Below are 18,960 nucleotides of genomic sequence, written 5' to 3'. Positions count from 1 at the left end.
CGCACGCCTGCAATCCCAGCACTCCGGAGGCTGAGGCAGAAGGATCCTTGTGAGTTCAAGACCAGCCTGGGCTACAATTTGAGCTCAAGGCCAGCGTGCATAGCGAAACAAAAAAAAACAAAAAAAGACAAAAAAAAAAAAAATCCGTGGAGGAGATCATAGTACGCATAATCTTAATTTAAAATCTCATAGCGTTGAATGTCCCCTAGCAAAATGTTGGCTTGTTACCCTAGAGAGACTGCTGCTGAGCAATCTGACTTCACTGGATGCTTGGGCTCAATGATTCCTAATGCTTTTCTGTACTGGGTGTCTTCGGCTTTTTAATAATGGATGTTCTGCATAAAAATTTAAAATTAAATTTTAAATATAATTTATTCTTCATTTTATTGCATTTTTTAAACTTTTTTTGTAATTTTGGGGAAAGAGCCACAGGCATTACAGTCAAAATTATTGAGCGTTGATCGCTCTTACCTGCTCAGGAAGGAAATGTGTTACACACAAGGGAGTAGCTCTGCCCAGGGGCAGCGCTGCCAAAATCCCCAGAACGGGAGATTGGCAAACTGCTTCTTAGGCTCCCTGCGTCTCACCTAGCTTGTAAAAGATCTAATTAAGTTTCTCTTAAGAATCATTACAACTAGTGTGCACTGATCTAGTAGTCTGACTTATATATTACACATCATGAGGGTGGAAGGAAAGACGATATCCAGCCATGCCTTAAGGGTGTATTTGGGAAATTGTTGACACTTTGTAAAAAAAGAGACAAAAAAAACCAAAACAAAACACTGCGCATGCACACACATAAACACACACAAATCATTTCTTTATCTCCATAAATAACATGAGTTAGTTTATAAAGTAACAATTTAGCTTTGCAAAAGTAGGCCTGACTACTAGAATAAATTATAATATCTAGAAGTACCATGAAGTACAAATACAGAAGCTGAATTTATCTTCTAAATATGTCTGATTTGCTTATTCCTACTTAATAATGTTTCACGCCACTGTGGAATAAGAAGTGGGGAGCGACTTCTCCCCTGAAGGCTGTGGTCCAGGTCGCCTGAGCCTGACATTGCGTACCTCGCTCTACCCTTCCTCCTGTCTTCTACCAAGCAGTGGAAAGATGTACAGCATTAAATTTTTACCTCTAAGGGGAAGTCTGTCTTTCAGGTTTTTAAGGACAGAGTTTAACAGATGTTGGACATGGCCTGCCCTTCAGCAGGAATTTGTGTAGTGAATATTCCATTTGTAACAGCTAAGTTGACCAATACAACGCTCAGATCACATGAACAGCCTGTACAGTGCAGGCCTGGTTGCATTGTCTGTAAAATCGAATGTTAAAATCTGGTTCATGGAAATAACATGGAATACTCTGCGTTTTCATTAATCTATGATGAAAAATAACCCACTTGCAGATGTTTACTGCCAAGAAAATTTGGTGTCACTGACATCTGCTGTTACAGTTACCTATATATGTGTTTAGCACTGATGACACCAGGGACAGTGTGCTCCACATGATGGAGAAATTGAAGCTTATCTGGCTAGGACTGACAATAACATCAACATTGTTTAGGGGGGGACTTTCTTTGGAATGCAGGTTATGCTTCTAGATAAGTTAGTATCTATTCAAACTAATCCTACAGCACCCTTCTTTCCTATCTTGTAAAGATCATATGAGCGGAAGAGGAAAGGGTTAATTAAAAAAGCCCACAATCTTTCAGGTTCTCTTTGATGATTATATCTGTAACTGCGTCAAACACAAACTTGACGTTTTGGGTGTCCGTTGCGCAGGTCATGTGGCAATAAATCTCCTTGTCTTCTTTCTTCAAATTCAGGTCCAGAAACTGGTTCTTGATGTAGCTGCTTGCATCTTCAAAGGTGTTTGGGCCTTGTCAACAAAGTTTTAAAGGAGCAAACGTTAACTGCATGCTACAAAACAGTGGAACTATAAACATTATTAGTAAGTTTGGGGATTTTACTTTGCATACTGTGATTTAAAATACCAACTATTGCAGAGTCAAGGGGCAGGGGTCAGTTGTCAGGGACTTATGTGGGAAGTCATGCACACTCCTCTGGGGCTTGGGGGCTAAAATTCTCCTCTGTGTCAGACAGCTCCTAATACGGAGATATACCGCGGATTTACACATCAAGGGAGTAAGACACGTCCACACGCACATCAGGTCTTGTTTGTCTGTGTCCCTGTGGGTGTGCATGTAGATAATACAACAGAAAGAGGAAGAATGGACACACTGAACGGTGAGATGGCGGGAGGAGGCAGTGTTTAAGCTGGACGCGGAGATACAATTTAGAAGAAAGAGGGCAAAAAGTATAACCGACAGCCAAAACCAGCAAGGGAGACTGGATCTCACTGGGATGGGAGGGGCCGGCCAGGTGGAAACGAATGACTACTGCAGAGGAACTGTAGGAATCAAGTAGAAGAGATGAAATTGGGCAGATAATCGGCCGTGATATCGACCGAACAGAGGAGCCGAGTGGGCAGGCAGCGAGGTTCCTGACTGAGGATTCAGTAGAGCCGTAACCTGATGATAAGTGTGCCTGAGAAAGCTCAGTGGCAGAACGTACAGGAGTCCAGCTGAGAAAAAGAAGAAATAAACAGGTAGGCTAGCAAATATAGGGCAGCTAAAAGTGACCTAATGACTGGCTTTATAAGAGAATATGCTTCATGAGACCTTGACATAGAAACAAGCGCAGAGATTATCCGAGGAGGTAAGGTTCTTTGCCCTCATTTTACTGCTACTAGGAGTAAAGTCCTATGAGGAACAGTCTTCAAAACCCCAAAACAGGACTGGCTGAAGATGCGGTTCCATGGTAGAGCATGTGCCTAGCATGAACACAGCCTGCTTTCAATCCCCAGCCCTGAAGAAATATTAACATGTAAAAGCAAAAGCATAACATGGCTAAAGTCCAAAACACTGGAGAAGTCTGACATCCCAGAGTGTGGAATCATAGGAACTCTCATTTATTGCTCTTGGGGTGGCGGCATGGAGCTGTCATTCTGGAAGGCAGCTTTGCAGCTCCCTCTCAGTAAACCACGGTCTTACCGTGCAGTCCAGAGACCATGCTACCAGGTATTTGCCTGGAAACTATGTCCACACGAAAGCCTGCACATGGATGTTTACAGCAGCTTTTAAGTATCATTGCCAAAAAGCGGAAGTAACCAAGATGTCTCTCAGTAGGTGAAAAGATAGCCAAACTGTAGTTGGTTTATGGCATGTAATATTCAGAGATAAAAAGAAATGAGCTACCCATTCACCAAAAAAGAAAAGACAAGAAAAAGAACATAGGAAACTTAAGTGGAAGAGAAAAAAAGCCGGTCAGAAAAGGCTACATGTGTGCTAGGGATGGCAGCCACGTGGCTGCGGATTGTAGCCGAGCTGTACAATGGAAAGACCAGGGGTCACCAGGGACGTGAAGCGAGGAGAAAGCATAAATGCACGGGGTCCAGGGCAGCTGCCTGCCTGTCAGCACTCTCACGCTGCTCTCGCTTGGATCTGAAACCTCCCCGAAGGCCCGTGTGCTAAAGATTCAGCACCCAGCTTGGTGCCCGTGGGAGGAAATTCTAAGAGGTCTTCTGGGCATCGAGGACGTCCCCAGAGAGGACTGCGGGACCTGCTTCCTCCTGGTTTCTCCTTTACTTCCGCTGCCGTGGGGTGAACCGTCTCCACCACCACCCTCTCTCTCCATGATGGGTTCCTTGCCACCAGCCCAAGAGCAGCAAGGCCAACGACCATGACTGAAAGTCCTCAAACCTTGAGCAAAACCCCTTTCTCTTTACAAATTGCGGTGTCTCCAATATCTGGTATAATGACAGAAAACTGATCAACCTAGGCGGATATATGGTCTATACCTGGCAGAACACACAGAATGCGCAACACAGAGGGCGAACCTTGATTAACTTTGGACTGGAGTTGATAATGCACTGATGTCAACTCATCAATCACAGCCCGCTAGTGCAAGATGTTCATGACAGAGGAGGCGGCGAGGAAGGACGGGAGCAGAAGAATGGGAATTCCCTGTACTTCCTGTTCTGAAAGTTCATTTCTTCCCAAACCGAAAGCTTCTCTAAGAAACTCTACTTTTAAATAGATATAGATTTGTTTATATATGTTACTTATGTCTATACTTAGTTTATAAAATCAAATTTAGAATCATGCTTGTACTGAACCACATGATAAATGTGTGAACATATAAATAAATCTATAATTACATAATGACACAAGCACTAGTTGTAGATTAACCAGCATAAATATCTATTTTTGATAATATGTCATGTTCCTTGTACCTCTGGGCTATCCCTACAGATAAAAGGTGAGGTTGGAGATACAGTTTTGCTGAAATCATGCATATCTTCATCTTATATCATTTCTTTAACAGCAGAGCATCCAATTATGTATGAACAAACCTTTGTCACTGAAGGAAAACCAGCACGTCTACGGAACTTGACCTATTCTCACTGCCTAACAGAACTGGCACTAAGATTCTGGGCCCCAGGGAAAGGAGACAAAGCAGTGACAGCAGTGCCGCTCCTGGACTCATTCATGCTGTCCTTCTGCAGCCCTTCAGACACTGAAAAGACCCTGAGATGTAACACAGCATTATAAATTTTCACTGGGCTGTACATTAAAAGTGCCTATCTGAAATAAAAGTTGCATCCCTATGACCATGTCAGAGGTCATATAGTTTGTAATGTCGCTTGATGCCTTATTTAGAGGAGCAACTCTCAACTCTGTAAGCGATTTCATCTGTTCCCTGGGGATTCGCATTCCTACAAATAGTAAGGTCAGATGCAGATACGAAGCTGTATGTTTTGATAACAATTTATTATTACAGAATCGAAAGACTCTCACCAGTGTATTCTGGAAAGCAGATGCTGAGATGCACCTTGTTCACTTTTTCTTGAAAGAGATCTTTTTTGTTGAGAAAGAGGACAATGGAAGTGGATGCAAAGTACTTGTGGTTACAGATGCTGTTGAACAGGTGAAGACTTTCGTGCATTCTGTTCTGGTAGGTAGAAAAGACGAGAGCGTTTAGAACGAGTATTCACGCAACATCAGACCTGGACGTCATAAACAAGCACTGGAAAGCCCACCCATCTTTGGAAGGCCTTCACTGCGTTGGTGAAAGCGGTAGAGCTCTTGGACAGCACACATGTTTGGTTTTTACCTTGGTCTGGTGTTACTGTTGGACTTACCACTTCTTCGTCTTCTACTAGGACCATGTCATAGGCACTGAGTGCAGCGCAGAATATAATACACGTGACTCCTTCGAAGCAGTGAATCCATTTCTTCCTCTCTGACCTCTGTCCACCCACATCAAACATCCTTTAAAAAATCAAATGAAAAATGAATCTTGAAAAGATCATCCAAAATTTGCATAAAGGTTAACATCAAAAGTCATACAAGGGTGCTCCTATGTCTTCAGAAGGTATTCTCTAGCTTTTTATTGATAATAAAATATCGTATCAACTTGCAACTCAAGGACTAAGAAAAGTAGAAATTTGATCTTTTTCTAAAGATCTTGATGCAGAATAGAATAAAATACTTGCCACACTGGCTTTGAGCAACTTGACAATTTAAAGCAGGTTAGGGTTTTAGTACAAAGTGTACTAGCCTTGGAAGTTTCTGATCAGAATGTACGCATCTTCTCTAGAATGAAGTGACACTTGACTGTTGGAAACCTCTACTGTTGGGATATGATAGGAGAACTGTGACCCCTGCCTGTTCTCTTAGCTCTTCCTACATTCACTTATTTATTCAAACAATGATTGTTTGTCTCCTATGTAGATGGTGTTCTGTATCTGCTTATGTAAGCATGAAAAGATAGGGTCTATCTTCAAAGAGATTGTTGCCTGGCAGACAGAAAAGCAAGCAGGTTATTGCACTGTTGTGTAATAAACATTATAATGTACAAGATGAAACATCAGAATGTGGAAAGGTTTATGCCAGTCTAGGGGTCATGAGACTTACTCCAGGCTGAAAGCCTGCCCTTCCCTATACTTCTGTGTTTCAGCTGAAGGCAGTATCATGGACAGAGCACAAAGCAAACTATGGAGCAGATCTTCGAACACCCTCACCTCCAAGATCTAAGCACCCACAGCACCATCTCTACTGCAGCTGCTTCTTTGCTCCAACTCTCCTTCTCCAGCTCAGCCTTTCTGAGCAGGACCACCACATAGCGTCAATTGGCTTCCCTGTTTCTACTCTCACAGCTCCAAAACATTCCCATAGAACTCAGCATTTTGTTGTAACGGACTTAATTTAGTGCTGTAGTGAACTGAAGAAAGTCTCAATAACCAATTGAGTGCTTGCAGCCCTTCAGTGGGTTCTGTTTCCCTTGGACAAAACACCAGCTGTGATGCTCAGGAGCTGCAGGTTTCTGGGCTTGCCAATCTGTCCTGGCCTTCGTGTGCTGCTCTCTCTCTTCAGCCCTGGCTCTGGGAGGCTGTCCTGTGGGCTCCTCCCATCTAAACAGAAGTGTTGCTGCCCCAGGACTTCTGCAAAGCCATCTCCGTTTCCTGTGCCACAGGTCTGCTTTCTTCCTCTCAGGATTGCTTCTTCCTGCGCGTTCAGATCTTAGCGCCAGCGTCTTCACTCTCCCTCCCGAGTCCCTGCAAATTGCACTGCTCCTTGTTCCCCAGTTCTCTCTGTGCCCTCACTTGCTTTCCTGTATGGTAAGCATCAACGTTTACAAAGAGCTGTTTTGAAAAGCCCTTTACGTGTGCAAGTCTATTCGCCTCCCTGACAGAGTACCGGCTCCTGAAGGCAGCGGCTCTGTCCTAGAAACTACCTTATCTTCAGTGCCCCGCACCTTGCCTGACACAACAGAGATGTGTGAACATTTGTGAATAAGTGAATAGCTTTCAGGTTAATGGCAAGGCAAGGATAACTTTTATACAAAGCATGGATGGATGACATCCTGGCACAAGAGAGCACAGCATGTTCGGGATAATAGAAACGTGACAGTTGTGGTGAAACCATGGAGTTACATGACTTCACAGGCATCTTCAACTCACTCATTCAGTAAATGTTTATTGAACGCTGACTGATTGCCAGGCATCAAGGACTTCACCTTAGGATGCTTCCAGTCTGGTTGTACTGGTGGTGGTTTATGTGTGTGGGGGAGACAGACTTGAAACACCCTTGTGGAATAGAGAGGGTGGGAAGGGGTATAACGTGTAACAGAGTCATCAGAAACAGTGCAGGATGACAGGCGTGTAAAACCCCAATCAGATGAGGAACTGAACTTAGCAAATGTTGGGGCAGAGAGTTTCAGGCTAAGGCAGGAGAGGGGTGGCATGGCAAGGAGCTGAGACAGCAGTAGGTGTGAGGTGACTGACAGCACAGATCAACAGTGCGGTGCCTACTCCGAAAGAAACTTACATTGTAAATAGCAGCGGTAGCGGGGGGGTGGGTGGGCAGGATTTAGGAAAGGAACTGACATTGTTCACTGTTGTCTTGTTTTGTTTTGTTTTTCTTCCGGTACCAGGAATCGAACTCATGACCTTGCACTTGCCAGGCAGGCGCTTTGCCATTGAACTAAATCCCCAGCCCTTGTTCGCTATTGTCTTAAATTGCTTTAAACTGAGTCCAGGAGATAGAGTTACTAAGGCAAAGACGAGGAGCAAATAATAAGCTACAGGGATAGTGCGGTAGTGCAAAGGTGAGGACGTTTAATATCAGAAAGCATCCCAACTCTGCAGATTTCAAGGGTGATAACTATGCTGGAGCTGATGAGTATCACCCAGTGCCATGACAGTAAAGATAATCAAGAGTACAGTACACTGAACTTCACATTCGCAGTACGACCAAGTACAGAACAAGTACGCAGAACTGAAATTTCATATATATATATTCACTGATAAGACAGAAAAATGACATGTCCTAAATTTACTTACAAGCAAGAGAGAATACTGATTGGGAATCAATTCTGCCAACAGCTTTGGACCAAACCAACCAAATGGTAACAAGCAAAACCTGCCCCATTCCCTAAGCCCCTGGTGAAATCCTTGACTGGGACCCCAGGAGAACGACCATCAGTGTAACTGCATTTTGCCTACACTCCAACCAATTAGAGGAACACAAGTAATCTTGCTTAAATGTCCTGCTCCTACCCTCAAACTTGCCCTACTTCTCGTGGTCCGTTCCTCCTCCCTCTAGTCCATGTACGTTCAATGTAAGTGACTAATGCTTTCTTTTCCCTAAGTTTTCAGGATAAGATAATGGGGCTTCGTACGTTCAGTAAGTGTCTTTGCAGATGCTGCCTTGCCATGCTGGTGGCTTGGGGAATTTGTCCAGCTCTGGTTCTTTCTTCCCGGCTAGAATTTGTTATAGCTCCACAAATCTTTTTATTTCAGGGATCTCCTGGTCTATAGAAGTTTGATTCTGCAGTAACAATGCACAATTGCTTCATCTAGTATTAGATTAAAAGAAAAACTGCTCATGATATTAACAATAATGGCTAATATTTTGATAGTTATATAGTTTGGAAAATCACATTCACTGCCAATAAAGAACACTAACTAAACCCTCTGCAGTCTCAACCTTGTAAAATAAATGAAGAAAAGGAACATAAGTTTGTCTTTAAGATTATATTATGTGAAAACAAACCAATACAGTTTTTAGCAGTCAGCATCCTTAAGGAAGCAAGATCAGAGGCATGCATTCTCATCAGACTTCTAACTTTTTAGCAAAATATTCTGTTAACATAAGAAAACAACCTTATGTTTCTTTCTTTTGACACTTTTCAAAATACACTTTCAACTGTGCCTTTATTGAAATTACCATCAAGCAGAAAATGTGGGAGAAATGGAAACAATTCAGATCATGTTTCTTATTCTTCTTAAATTATTATATCACCAATTGTGACGGATTTATTTTAACATATGTAAGGGTTTACTATTTGCCAATTGGGCAGTAAGATTTTTACACCAAGCAGATCGTTCGGATCTCACTGTGAGTTTATCATATAGATATAATTACATTTCTTGTGGTAGATGGGCCCTCCAGCAATTTGTTCAAGGCTTATTAATTTAATTAGCTCTTGCTGAGGCTGCTGTGTTGCAGGCCCCACAGCCGGCTCCGTGGATAGGACAGAGGTGCTGTGTAAATTGTTAACTCCTGAGATAGAAATCTGTTTACTTAGACCTGAGGTTCTAAGGAGGGCCAGTGCCTATAATCAGGTCACAAACCCTCACTAATGGGCTGGAATTATCTTTTCTGTAGAGCTTGTCCTTCTTTCCAAAGGTTAGACAGGAGTCTTTTATCTATGGCCCAGTAGGTCACGGGTAAAGTTCAAACTCCACATTTCTGAAAGGCTTTGGACATTCTCTTAATGAAGATAGTGTGGACCTTCTGGATTACAGGTGTACCTGTTCTCCACATGATGACTAATATTTTATGGACCCTTTTATTTTTGACAAAGAAATACAATACTGTGGCTATATGACGTGTAATCATGGGGCAAGGATGAAGGTGCTGGAAGGGACGGGGTATTTGTGCTAGCAGAGCCTCACGTCCAGGTTCCATAATAGAAAAGGCCTCACTGTAGGAGGCAGAGCCCAGAACACCTCGGTGACATCTTCTCAGCTAGGCAGAACGTGCATTCATCCTGTTATCAGTTGCCTCTGAGCCCCTTTTCTTGGCTTTTATACCCAACTGTGTCTTTCTCTCTGTTCTGATGGATATTTTGTTCTTTAATCACATTTATATTTTCAATCACATCATATTCCAATACTTGAAAAATCCTTATTTAAGGTGATTTTGAATAACTGCTCTAATGTCTTGCCTGATGACCAAGTATGTCACCCCAGAGAAAATAATACTTTATTCTCTGTGTGAATAGTTGTATGCTGTTTTGTGTTTAGCAGGGCGCCCCTACTAAATTAAAACAATGAAAGAATCATCAAGATACAGGAATTCAAACGCATGGAATCTACAGAAGACATAAGTTCCTGAGGGTAATAAAGAGGAATTTCATAACTCTCTTCATATTGATTTTCTGCAGCATAAGCATCTCAGGTGGGGTTTCCTGAACTGAAATATCCGCATAAGCTCTGAGATGGAACCAACATGTGCACCAGCTCAGCCTTCACAGCTGTCCCTGCCTTCCCCGATGGGTTTTCTTCTTTGTAGTCCACAAGGACTCCCCTAATGCCAGGGATAGGAAGTAGCTCTCTTCTCCTTCTGGGAACTATAAACAGCCGTGCTGTGTAACAGTACAGAGCACGGTAACTTAGTCATATCGTAATTGTGTGTGTTCCTGAGAAGTAAATTCACATCCAGAGTTTTCTTTTCCTTTGCTCCTTAGAACAGTTCTTCGGGGTAGAAGGGAAAATAGTACTACACCCATTTTAGAAGAGAAGGAACCGAGGCCTGGGAAGCTGCTTGGTTTGTTTCTGAACTCACAGTTCGTTAGAAGTGGGACTCAGGCGGTGCCACCTTTGGCCCAGTGTTACTTTGGCAGAGTGAGTAGCATCTATTAGCTGACTTCCCGTAAGGGTAGCTTTTTCTCTAAGCAGAGAGCACAAAGACCCTCAGTCTTCTTTTTTTTTTTTTTTTTTTGGTACTGGGACTCAAATTCAGGACCTTGCGCTTGCCAGGCAGGGGCTTGTCCCGCTGAGCTATCTCCCCGGCCCAACCCCCCTTCAGTCTTTATTCACACTGATAGTGTGGCTGTGGGAAGCTTACTTTAGATGGGATGTTTTAATCTCATCTATGACTCACTGGATACATAATATGTTTTCTGTACAGATGAAAAGGAGACATGGGTCGAAGGAACATTGAATATTTCTCTAATGCCAGCCACCCGCTATTAGTTGTGGAAATGAAGTGCTCATTAGTAAAGTGGACTGCAGCCATCTTGATTCTGCTAGGCACCATATTAGCTCTAAGAAAAGTCAGATTTTGTTACTGTTATTGTAGTAATTGATTTCTGATATGTCTCTTCTCTACTTAGTTTTTCATCTAAATGGTGTTTTGGTTTCTTGTGACAGGGTCTCCCTATGTAGTTCAGGCTGACTTAAACTACTAGATAGCCCATGCTTACCTCAAACTAATAGTGCTCCTCCTGCCTCAGCCTCTCGAGGGCTGATATTACAGGCATGAGTCATCATGCTTGGCCTACATCTATTTTATTGAGATGTAAAGTGTTACAACCTATTAAAGTAATTGGGAGACTTCTCTCAAGAGCTTTTATATATATGTATATACATATATCCTGGCATATAAAAAGAAAAGTAGAAAATAAAATTCCGTAATGGCTAATCTAGGAAAAATAAAATGAAAACCAGATAAAAACATACCTACTTGCTTACCTGAATGCTTATGGATCAGCCACAATGGACATTAATCAGAAGAGTGGATATGTTTCAGTATGCTTAGTTACTCAGTACGTTAACCAGAACTTTAAGGTTGGAACTCACAGTTCTTATTTTGGGTATTGTAGTTTTTGTTTTCTTTAGTTATTGGATAGAGGAATAGCATATATTTACTTATTGGGTCATTGTTTAAGTTGTGTGAGATTCTTAAAGTTAAAAGATTATTATGATACAGCCCAAATTAACAGGCTAGACTTTTAAGTAAGAGCTGATCTGACAATGTGTTAAGTTGCATAAGTCACTAACATAGGACATCAGAGCTATATGACTTTTATTAACCAGGGGGCTAAGCAGTTTTTATAGTCCTATTTTAAGCAGTTGCAAAGCTATTCAATTTTATGGGTTTATGTTAAACAGTTGGTTAAGTACTGGACCACAAACAATTATTCACACTTCATATTAGAATACTGTGAAATAATCTTTTTTTTTTTAATTCATGCAAAATTGCCATATGCTCTAGGATAGCTAAAAGTCAATAATGTTTGTGTAGTGACCTTATATTCAATGTTAGGTGTTACCTGAAATGCTCATTTTTTCAGTATGTGACATTTTAAAACAAGTCACCATTTCTAACGTTTTCCGTATATGGCTGCCCAAAAAATAAGACATGATCCCAGTAGAAATTTATTTTGCACTATTTGGCTTCATCAGACTTGGCACAGCTCCCTGAGTGATGACCAGAGGGGCTTGGCCGGGGATGTATCCCAACACCATGTGGCCAGACTGCAATACCTGATGAAATCTGCCCTTTGCCCTGGATCTGAAGCTAGAGAAGGGTAGATTCTGACAGTCACCAATAACATTCACGAAAGTCTTTCTAAACCCTTTTCTAAATCATGATTTAAGAGTCAAGATAACATCACCACAAGAGAGCCAGAGTCTCCAAATCTTCACAACTGTAAGTACTATTTCATGATCACCTGCTTTCTACTGCACAGGTGGCCCTGTGCATGGGTCATGTGAATTGCAAGGTGGAGGATTCTCTGATTATTATATAACAGAATGCATGAAGTCACCGAAACAAAATTTATCACTAGAATAAATTAGACACCATATCACATATTATTTTGGTAATATTAATCTTATCTGAAACAAATACATGGCATACATGAGAGTATAATAGAGAAAAGCAAACCTCAACGGACAGGTAGTGCTGTGAGGACCACCAGTCTTTCCTATGCTGAGGCTACTCAGAGCCCACACAAGTGAACACATGAAGATAATTCAGTTTCATCTTTCATTTATTTCCCTCTACACTTCTGCTCAATCATCTTGAAAGCAATTATGTTAAATTTAGAAAACCTTAAGTCCTGTGTTGTAATAGTTACTGGCCTGTTCCCTGTAGGTCCTACAGAGTTCAAAGTGCTTTCAATTCTGCTTCTTAATCATGGAGAGAAAGTGCCCTCTTAATCACAGCGACAAAGTGCCTTCGCTACAAGCATTTGCTAACCCTGGTAGACCTGTCTCATAAGTTTTCAGTTCTTGGGAATTATTCTACAACTATAGGGCAGCAGAAGGACTCACACTTGTATTGAATTTTCCACTTATGTAGTACTTTAAGCATCCCTAAAAATAATTTATCATCATTTATGACTGGTTAATAAAAGTCATATAGCTCTGATGTCCTCCTCCTTTTTTTTCTTTGTATAAAAATAATTTATAGTTTGATGTTGGAACTGTGGTTTGACAAGAGCTGTAAGGTGTTTTATCAGCCTGACATTTGAAGTACTGGTTTGGTAAGAACAGTAAGTAATTTCCATCAAATTAGATGACACATGAAGCTGACATACTAGTTTGGTAGAGATTTTTCATGTTTCGTGATGTGATTTAAAATTCTAGAACCTTCTAATCTAAAATGTAAATTACGTATTCAGTTTTAAATAGTCATGGGGTGGTTTGTGTTCCATGAGTACAAATCAGTGCTAAGATAATATGTGTTAACACCTGGTGTTTTGTCCAAGGCAAAGTTGTGATTCATTCAGCAGACCTGACTCTGCACTTTCCCCCCTGGCCAGTGTGATCAGCTCCAAGGAAGAGCTAGGAGCACAGCTTCCTGGAGCTTAGGAAAGGTGAAGCAGAAAGAAAAACAAAAATATGGTGTGTGAGTCGCAGAGCTGGCTCTCTGGCATGGGTGAGAGCCCTTTGCACACATCTTCTCCAACTGCATGCTGACACCCACCCTGGCACACCGAGATATCTCTACGGGCAGCCCGTTGGCCCGACCCTCCCTCCCCGACTCAGCGCACTGCCTGGAAGCCTGTTGTTAAGTGTTTCCTAGCAACAATGACAGAGTTCTGGAAGGGAGGCAGAGAGAACCGGGAGATGATGAAGAGAAGGAGATCGCCCCTGCCTAGGCTCTTTAGTGAGGTGAGGAGCAAGGTGACTTACGAAAACAGACATTTCCAAGAAGTCTGCATTGGTCCATTTGGGGAGTAGCCCGGTTGTGGGTTTTAGAAACTCAGTAGGTGACATTAGTTATTCTGTGTGAACTGGTTTCTGATCCACTAGCTCTCTGCCAAGCCTTCACCTGATCAGTCTTCACCAGCAGACTCTGCTGCTACTTCCTAGGCAGGGAGTGTGGGCTGAGCTCTGGGCAGACAGCCCTCCGGCCACCCTCAGCTCTCCTCATAATCTCAGTCAGGAATTTGGAGAGGTAGCGATGACAAGACAGAAAAGGCAGTACGAGGAAAGTGGAAAATGCACTGCCAGGGTCACTTGGCTCCCACAAGAAAACTTCAGAAAGTGGGTCAAAGACCAGAGGTCAGAGGAAAGCAGCTGCCGAAGAGGAATGGCAGAACCAGGCCTGCTCACATCACAACTTCTCCTCCTCCTTCTTTTTTTTCTTTGATTTATTGTTTTTCTAAGGCAGGCTCTCATTACAGTCCAAGCTGGCCTTGAACTCATAGCCATCCTCCTGTCTCAGCCTCCCCAGCCCTGGGGTTACAGTCATGTGCCACCACACCCAGCTGTGCTCAGGACTTCTAATACACTACCAAGAGAGGATGCTGATCTAATCCGTGTGGTCCCTTGGACCTTTGGCTTATCTTTCAGAAAATTAACCATGCATGGGCCTGAAATTTAGTGTGAATTTTGAAGAGATTTCCTTCAGATCAATTGAAAACATCCTATCCATACTAATTAGACATTATAACTAGTTTTCATCATTTACAATTTTTCAAACTTGTATCCCACTGAAGCAAATTTTATAGTACTAATTACCAATCTCTTACTCTCCCCTTGCAAAGGGCCATAATTAATTCCTGGCAGCTTTTTTTCCCTAGATTTTCTACCCTTTAAAAATGTTTCCATTACTGGATCCATGAATGGTTTTATTAATTGTGCTGTTATTGATTTTTTTGTTCCTGAGGGATATCAGTAGACTTTATTAATAATGGTTAATATTCCACTTTGCCCACAATCCATAGACAGAGATTAAAGACCAAGTGATATTTTCTAACACTGCATTATGGGTTTTCATTTCATCATAGAGTCAGAGTGATTTGGCAGCAAAATTTCGGGGAAGACCTTGAGAATGCAACAGCAAGAAAAATAAAGATTGATTGTCATACTCGAAACGTGCTTATAAAATATGCCTTGTTATTCTGGTAAATAGCAGCATCATACTCAAATCATCCTCTTTTCAACTATTTGAATTTTTAAAATTAGGCCAACAGATTCAGTACAAATAGTTCAACCAGATAGGAAACCAGAAGGTGAGGAAATAGGGTCCCTGGCATCAGTTGCTGACGTGTTATTTAAATATATTTCCTTTTTTAAAAAGCCAAAGTTCAACATCAGTTTTAAATATGAGGAAAACAACACCCAGCCCTCTCTTGCTCAAGACACAAACAAGATGGACAGGGGTCAGTCTGGCAGGAAGGAGGGGCTCAGGGTGAGAAGAGGGTGAGGGCCGCCATGTGGGCAGCAGAGGTGCTGGACGCTAGCCAGGCCCAGCGAGCAAGGGCAAGGTGTGCTGCACCTGCCGGGATGGACAGAGGCGGAAAACTTTCTGATCCTACCTGAAGTGCAAGTCTTTGAAGGAGAACTGAGTCTCAATGATTCCGGTCGTCTTCACTCGCGAATGCAGAACGTCCTGCTCATTTGGCACATACCCGGGAGCTGCTATTCTGTCTATATCATTAAGGTAGCTGAGAAACACAGAAGAATGTAGATACGTAACTGAGCCTTGGGAGACACCAGGATTCAGTGCAAGCAAACTTTTAGTTTAGAGTCTATTGAAAAAGATAAACTCTCCAGGTATGGTGACACACACGTAATCCCAGCCCTTGGGAGGCTGAGGCAGGAGGATGCTGCAAGTTCAAGCCAGCCTGAGCTACAAAGTGAGTTGAAGGCCAGCCTGAACTGCACAGCAAGACCTTGTTGCAAAAAGAGCAAAAGAAAAAAAAAAAAGGTAAACTCCAGACCAGTGCAATTCATACAGCTCTCAGACTGGGGAGAGTTTGGTAACCGGGATTTTGCAATAGACAGAGCACAAGTGAGGCTCGGCCCAAACTCTGAGGCCTGTTTCCAAGGAGTGGGACCCGTGCCGCCTTAGCCAGAATGTTGGGAGGTGCATGTGATATGTGTGCTAGCATGTACATAGCAGCAGGACAGGAAATGTCTCCATGTGGCCTGGAACACATACATATGGAAACCAAAATGTAGGTCCCACGTTTCCGGTGCATACATGCAAATATCTATGGACCATCTGGTCATGCTCGTCATGATGGTCTCTGGATGATCCTCAGCATTCTGTCATTTTAATTTAGCTATTTCGTATTTTAAGAGGGGGATTGGCTTTAAAATCAAAACCTGAAAGTTGTAAATTTTGCAGAAGTCTCATAATTTAGGACTCAGGACCGTGCTGACATGCAGGCAGCTCAATGAGAAAAGGACTCGGTCTCTCTGGTTGGTGCACAGTGGACCTAACTTGTGACAGCACAGCCCTCCTGAGAGAGTGCTTCTGGGTCAGAGGCTGCAAACACTGCATCCACCCGACCCAGCTCTGCGGTGGTCTTAGCCCTTCTGGAAGACAGGTCACCGGTCCTCATCTCATCGGGCTGAATACTGACACCTGTGTCCCTGTGGGACCCAAGATGGTGATGAGCAGGAATACGGCCGAGGAAGTTGTGTTCTCTATGAAGGTCTGTTAGATCGATGGAAGGAAACTCCTACTGGCTTCTCCGTTCCTGAAACCAAATATGTCTATCACCCGAAAACCACGTGTTTTATTGCTGAATTTTCTTTGAACACCACGGTTCTAGACTTTTGTCACTAAAACATTAGTAGCCTAGCATTATGGCTATTTCTGTAAAATAAATAAATATAAGTAACAGTAGCATTTTAATTTTTTATGACAAATTTCACCATTACATGACCCAGGCTTCCATAATTTTAAAAAAAAAAAGGATTGGTGAAGATCCACTGAAACAGAATTGAAAAGTCAGCCGAATAGTAGTTGTTGCTCAAAAGTTGACTTTTTTTAGAATTTAAATTGAGGGACTATTGGAACTTAACAGCTAGAATAATGTCTTAAAAAAACAAAGCTATTTTACCATTAAAAAATTAATTCAAGAGCAGTATGGTAATCTATTCTTCAAGGATCTTTTCACTTTTAACCTGAAACAAGCTAAGAATGGGAAGTCATCCAGAGGGATTTTGGTTAAGGGCAAAATAATAAATAAAAATAAAATAAAATAAAATAAATCATATCTTAGAAACATTAAAATGTAAAAAAAAATCACCATTGTGTTATTCTAATGAAGATTCTTTCTTTAAAAAAGAATGATACATTAATATTTAAATGTACCAGAGAAAGTACTGGCTACAGTTTGCTAGTTTTCAAATTTATTTTCTATTTGAGGAAGCAAAGCTCTGTGAGTTTTTCATTGACTTAAGTCTGCATACACTGTAAGTATATCATTGGTCAGTAAATTCATGCCTGAGTAAAATATAAATAAAATTGCCTATCAAAATAGAAATGAGATCCATTTTAATGATAGGTAAATGAAAGCTTTGGTAGACATACATTTTGATGAAATTTTATTTGTGTGTACAAATGATTTTAGGCAAAGCAGAGGCATTCAAAATGCTTATTTTAATAAACAAATGTCACATTTGGGTGTTCAAAACTGTAGTCCCAATTTAGACCATAGACCATTAATATATATATGGTTTAATTCACTTAAAAATAATTGATCCTTTTATCAATTATAAAAAAACCCAGTATTTCGCCTGGTAAAAGTCCACGTTAATTCCTAAAGCACATGGAATTTAAATGGCACAGTAAATAGCCCCCTCCACTGAACCTGCAAACTTACCTAACCCCTTTCTCCCGCCAGACCCTGGCAGCTTCTCCCTCTGCTGGGGCTGAAGGATTCTTTATGTCATCAATCACCATATTTCTTTCGTTCACTCTTATTAGATGCAATTTTTTGTTAGCCTCAACTTGAAAGTTCTCCAGATTAAATAACAAATACTTCACTTTCATACATACATATATATATATATATATATATATATATATATGCATACATGCTTATCTACAAATGCTGGAGACCTTTCCCATATAATGTATATGAAATATGCATGCTATATGCTGTCAATCTAATTTTATATTAGGTTTATAATATGAATGTAGTTCAGTATTTGTTTTAGGGAAAAAAATCTGTTCTTAATTTTTGGGAGAAAGCAAGACCCACTCGAGAACTTTCCTTAGCAAGCTTTTATATCACTTGTCCATAAGGACACTTTTAAGCAGAGGAAAAGTTAATATTTTAATCTTTTGGTTTATCTATAAAATATTTCTGAGTCTCTCTCAGAAGGTGGGAATCAGCTCTTCTGTTATTTTATTGTTATGTAGATTTTTGGATGGTCAACAACTATCATGGTATAAAATCAATGCAAATTGCATTTTTTTTCTTCCGGTACCAGGAATTGAACTCATGACCTTGTGCCTGCCAGGCAGGCGCTATGCTGCTGAGCTAAATCTCCAGCCCCTAAAATCAATGCAATTTGGTGTTTCATTGTATTTAACTTGAGATACAGGTAAATATTTTAATGTAATTCTGTAATTGTGTAGAAAAACTTATTTTATGGAAACAAATGAATAACTTTAAAGAAGTATAATGAAATGCCACTTTAGTTGCCAATTTTATCTATGTAAGCCGCAAGTAGCTTTTTCCTATTAACAAATAAATAAGGTGGTCAACCCAATTACAAATTCATTTCTTCTAATATGATAAAGGAAAACTAATGGTTAATCAATGTCATGCACCCAAAGCTAGATAATTAATTATAGCTCATCCATACCTGTCTTTTCCTATCTCTGTCCTGAGACTTTGCTAACATGGGACTATCCCATTAATTAGGGTTAAGTCACTGAGATATCTTTTACCAGTGATGAGTGAGGAGGGCGTATTTTTAGCACCTTACCCAGTGAGGTCCCTTTACTACTAAAATGCAGCAGACACTGAGACACTCAGGAGAGCTATTAATGAATGTATGAAATCACAAAATAGTGCCCATCTAGCACTGTCCCCTGAAGGGAATGTGCCCACTGGAATTCA

The 18,960-nt window shown here is 41.2% G+C and overlaps 1 protein-coding gene across 2 annotated transcripts in view; it reads right to left on the bottom strand.

Moving 5' to 3' along the window:
• Positions 1–125: 125 nt before the first annotated feature.
• The window catches only part of Gnat3 (guanine nucleotide binding protein, alpha transducing 3), a 65,827-nt gene continuing 46,992 nt past the window's right edge, over positions 126–18,960 (bottom strand). For both annotated transcript variants that reach the window (XM_013510593.1, XM_005377202.2), the window contains exons 5-8: positions 15,412–15,540; positions 5,210–5,339; positions 4,866–5,019; positions 126–1,885 (exon numbers count right to left, since the gene is read on the bottom strand). In XM_013510593.1, coding sequence (XP_013366047.1) covers positions 1,695–1,885; positions 4,866–5,019; positions 5,210–5,339; positions 15,412–15,540 — 604 coding nt within the window. In that variant the 3' untranslated portion in view covers positions 126–1,694. The remainder of the gene's footprint in view (positions 1,886–4,865; positions 5,020–5,209; positions 5,340–15,411; positions 15,541–18,960) is intronic.

Source organism: Chinchilla lanigera, unplaced genomic scaffold (genome assembly GCF_000276665.1).
Source record: "Chinchilla lanigera isolate Chin_1 unplaced genomic scaffold, ChiLan1.0 scaffold00009, whole genome shotgun sequence".
In the NCBI taxonomy this organism is placed as follows: Eukaryota; Metazoa; Chordata; class Mammalia; order Rodentia; family Chinchillidae; genus Chinchilla; species Chinchilla lanigera.
Note: the sequence above shows the minus strand (reverse complement) of the source record. Positions and strands in the feature narration are given on the sequence as shown.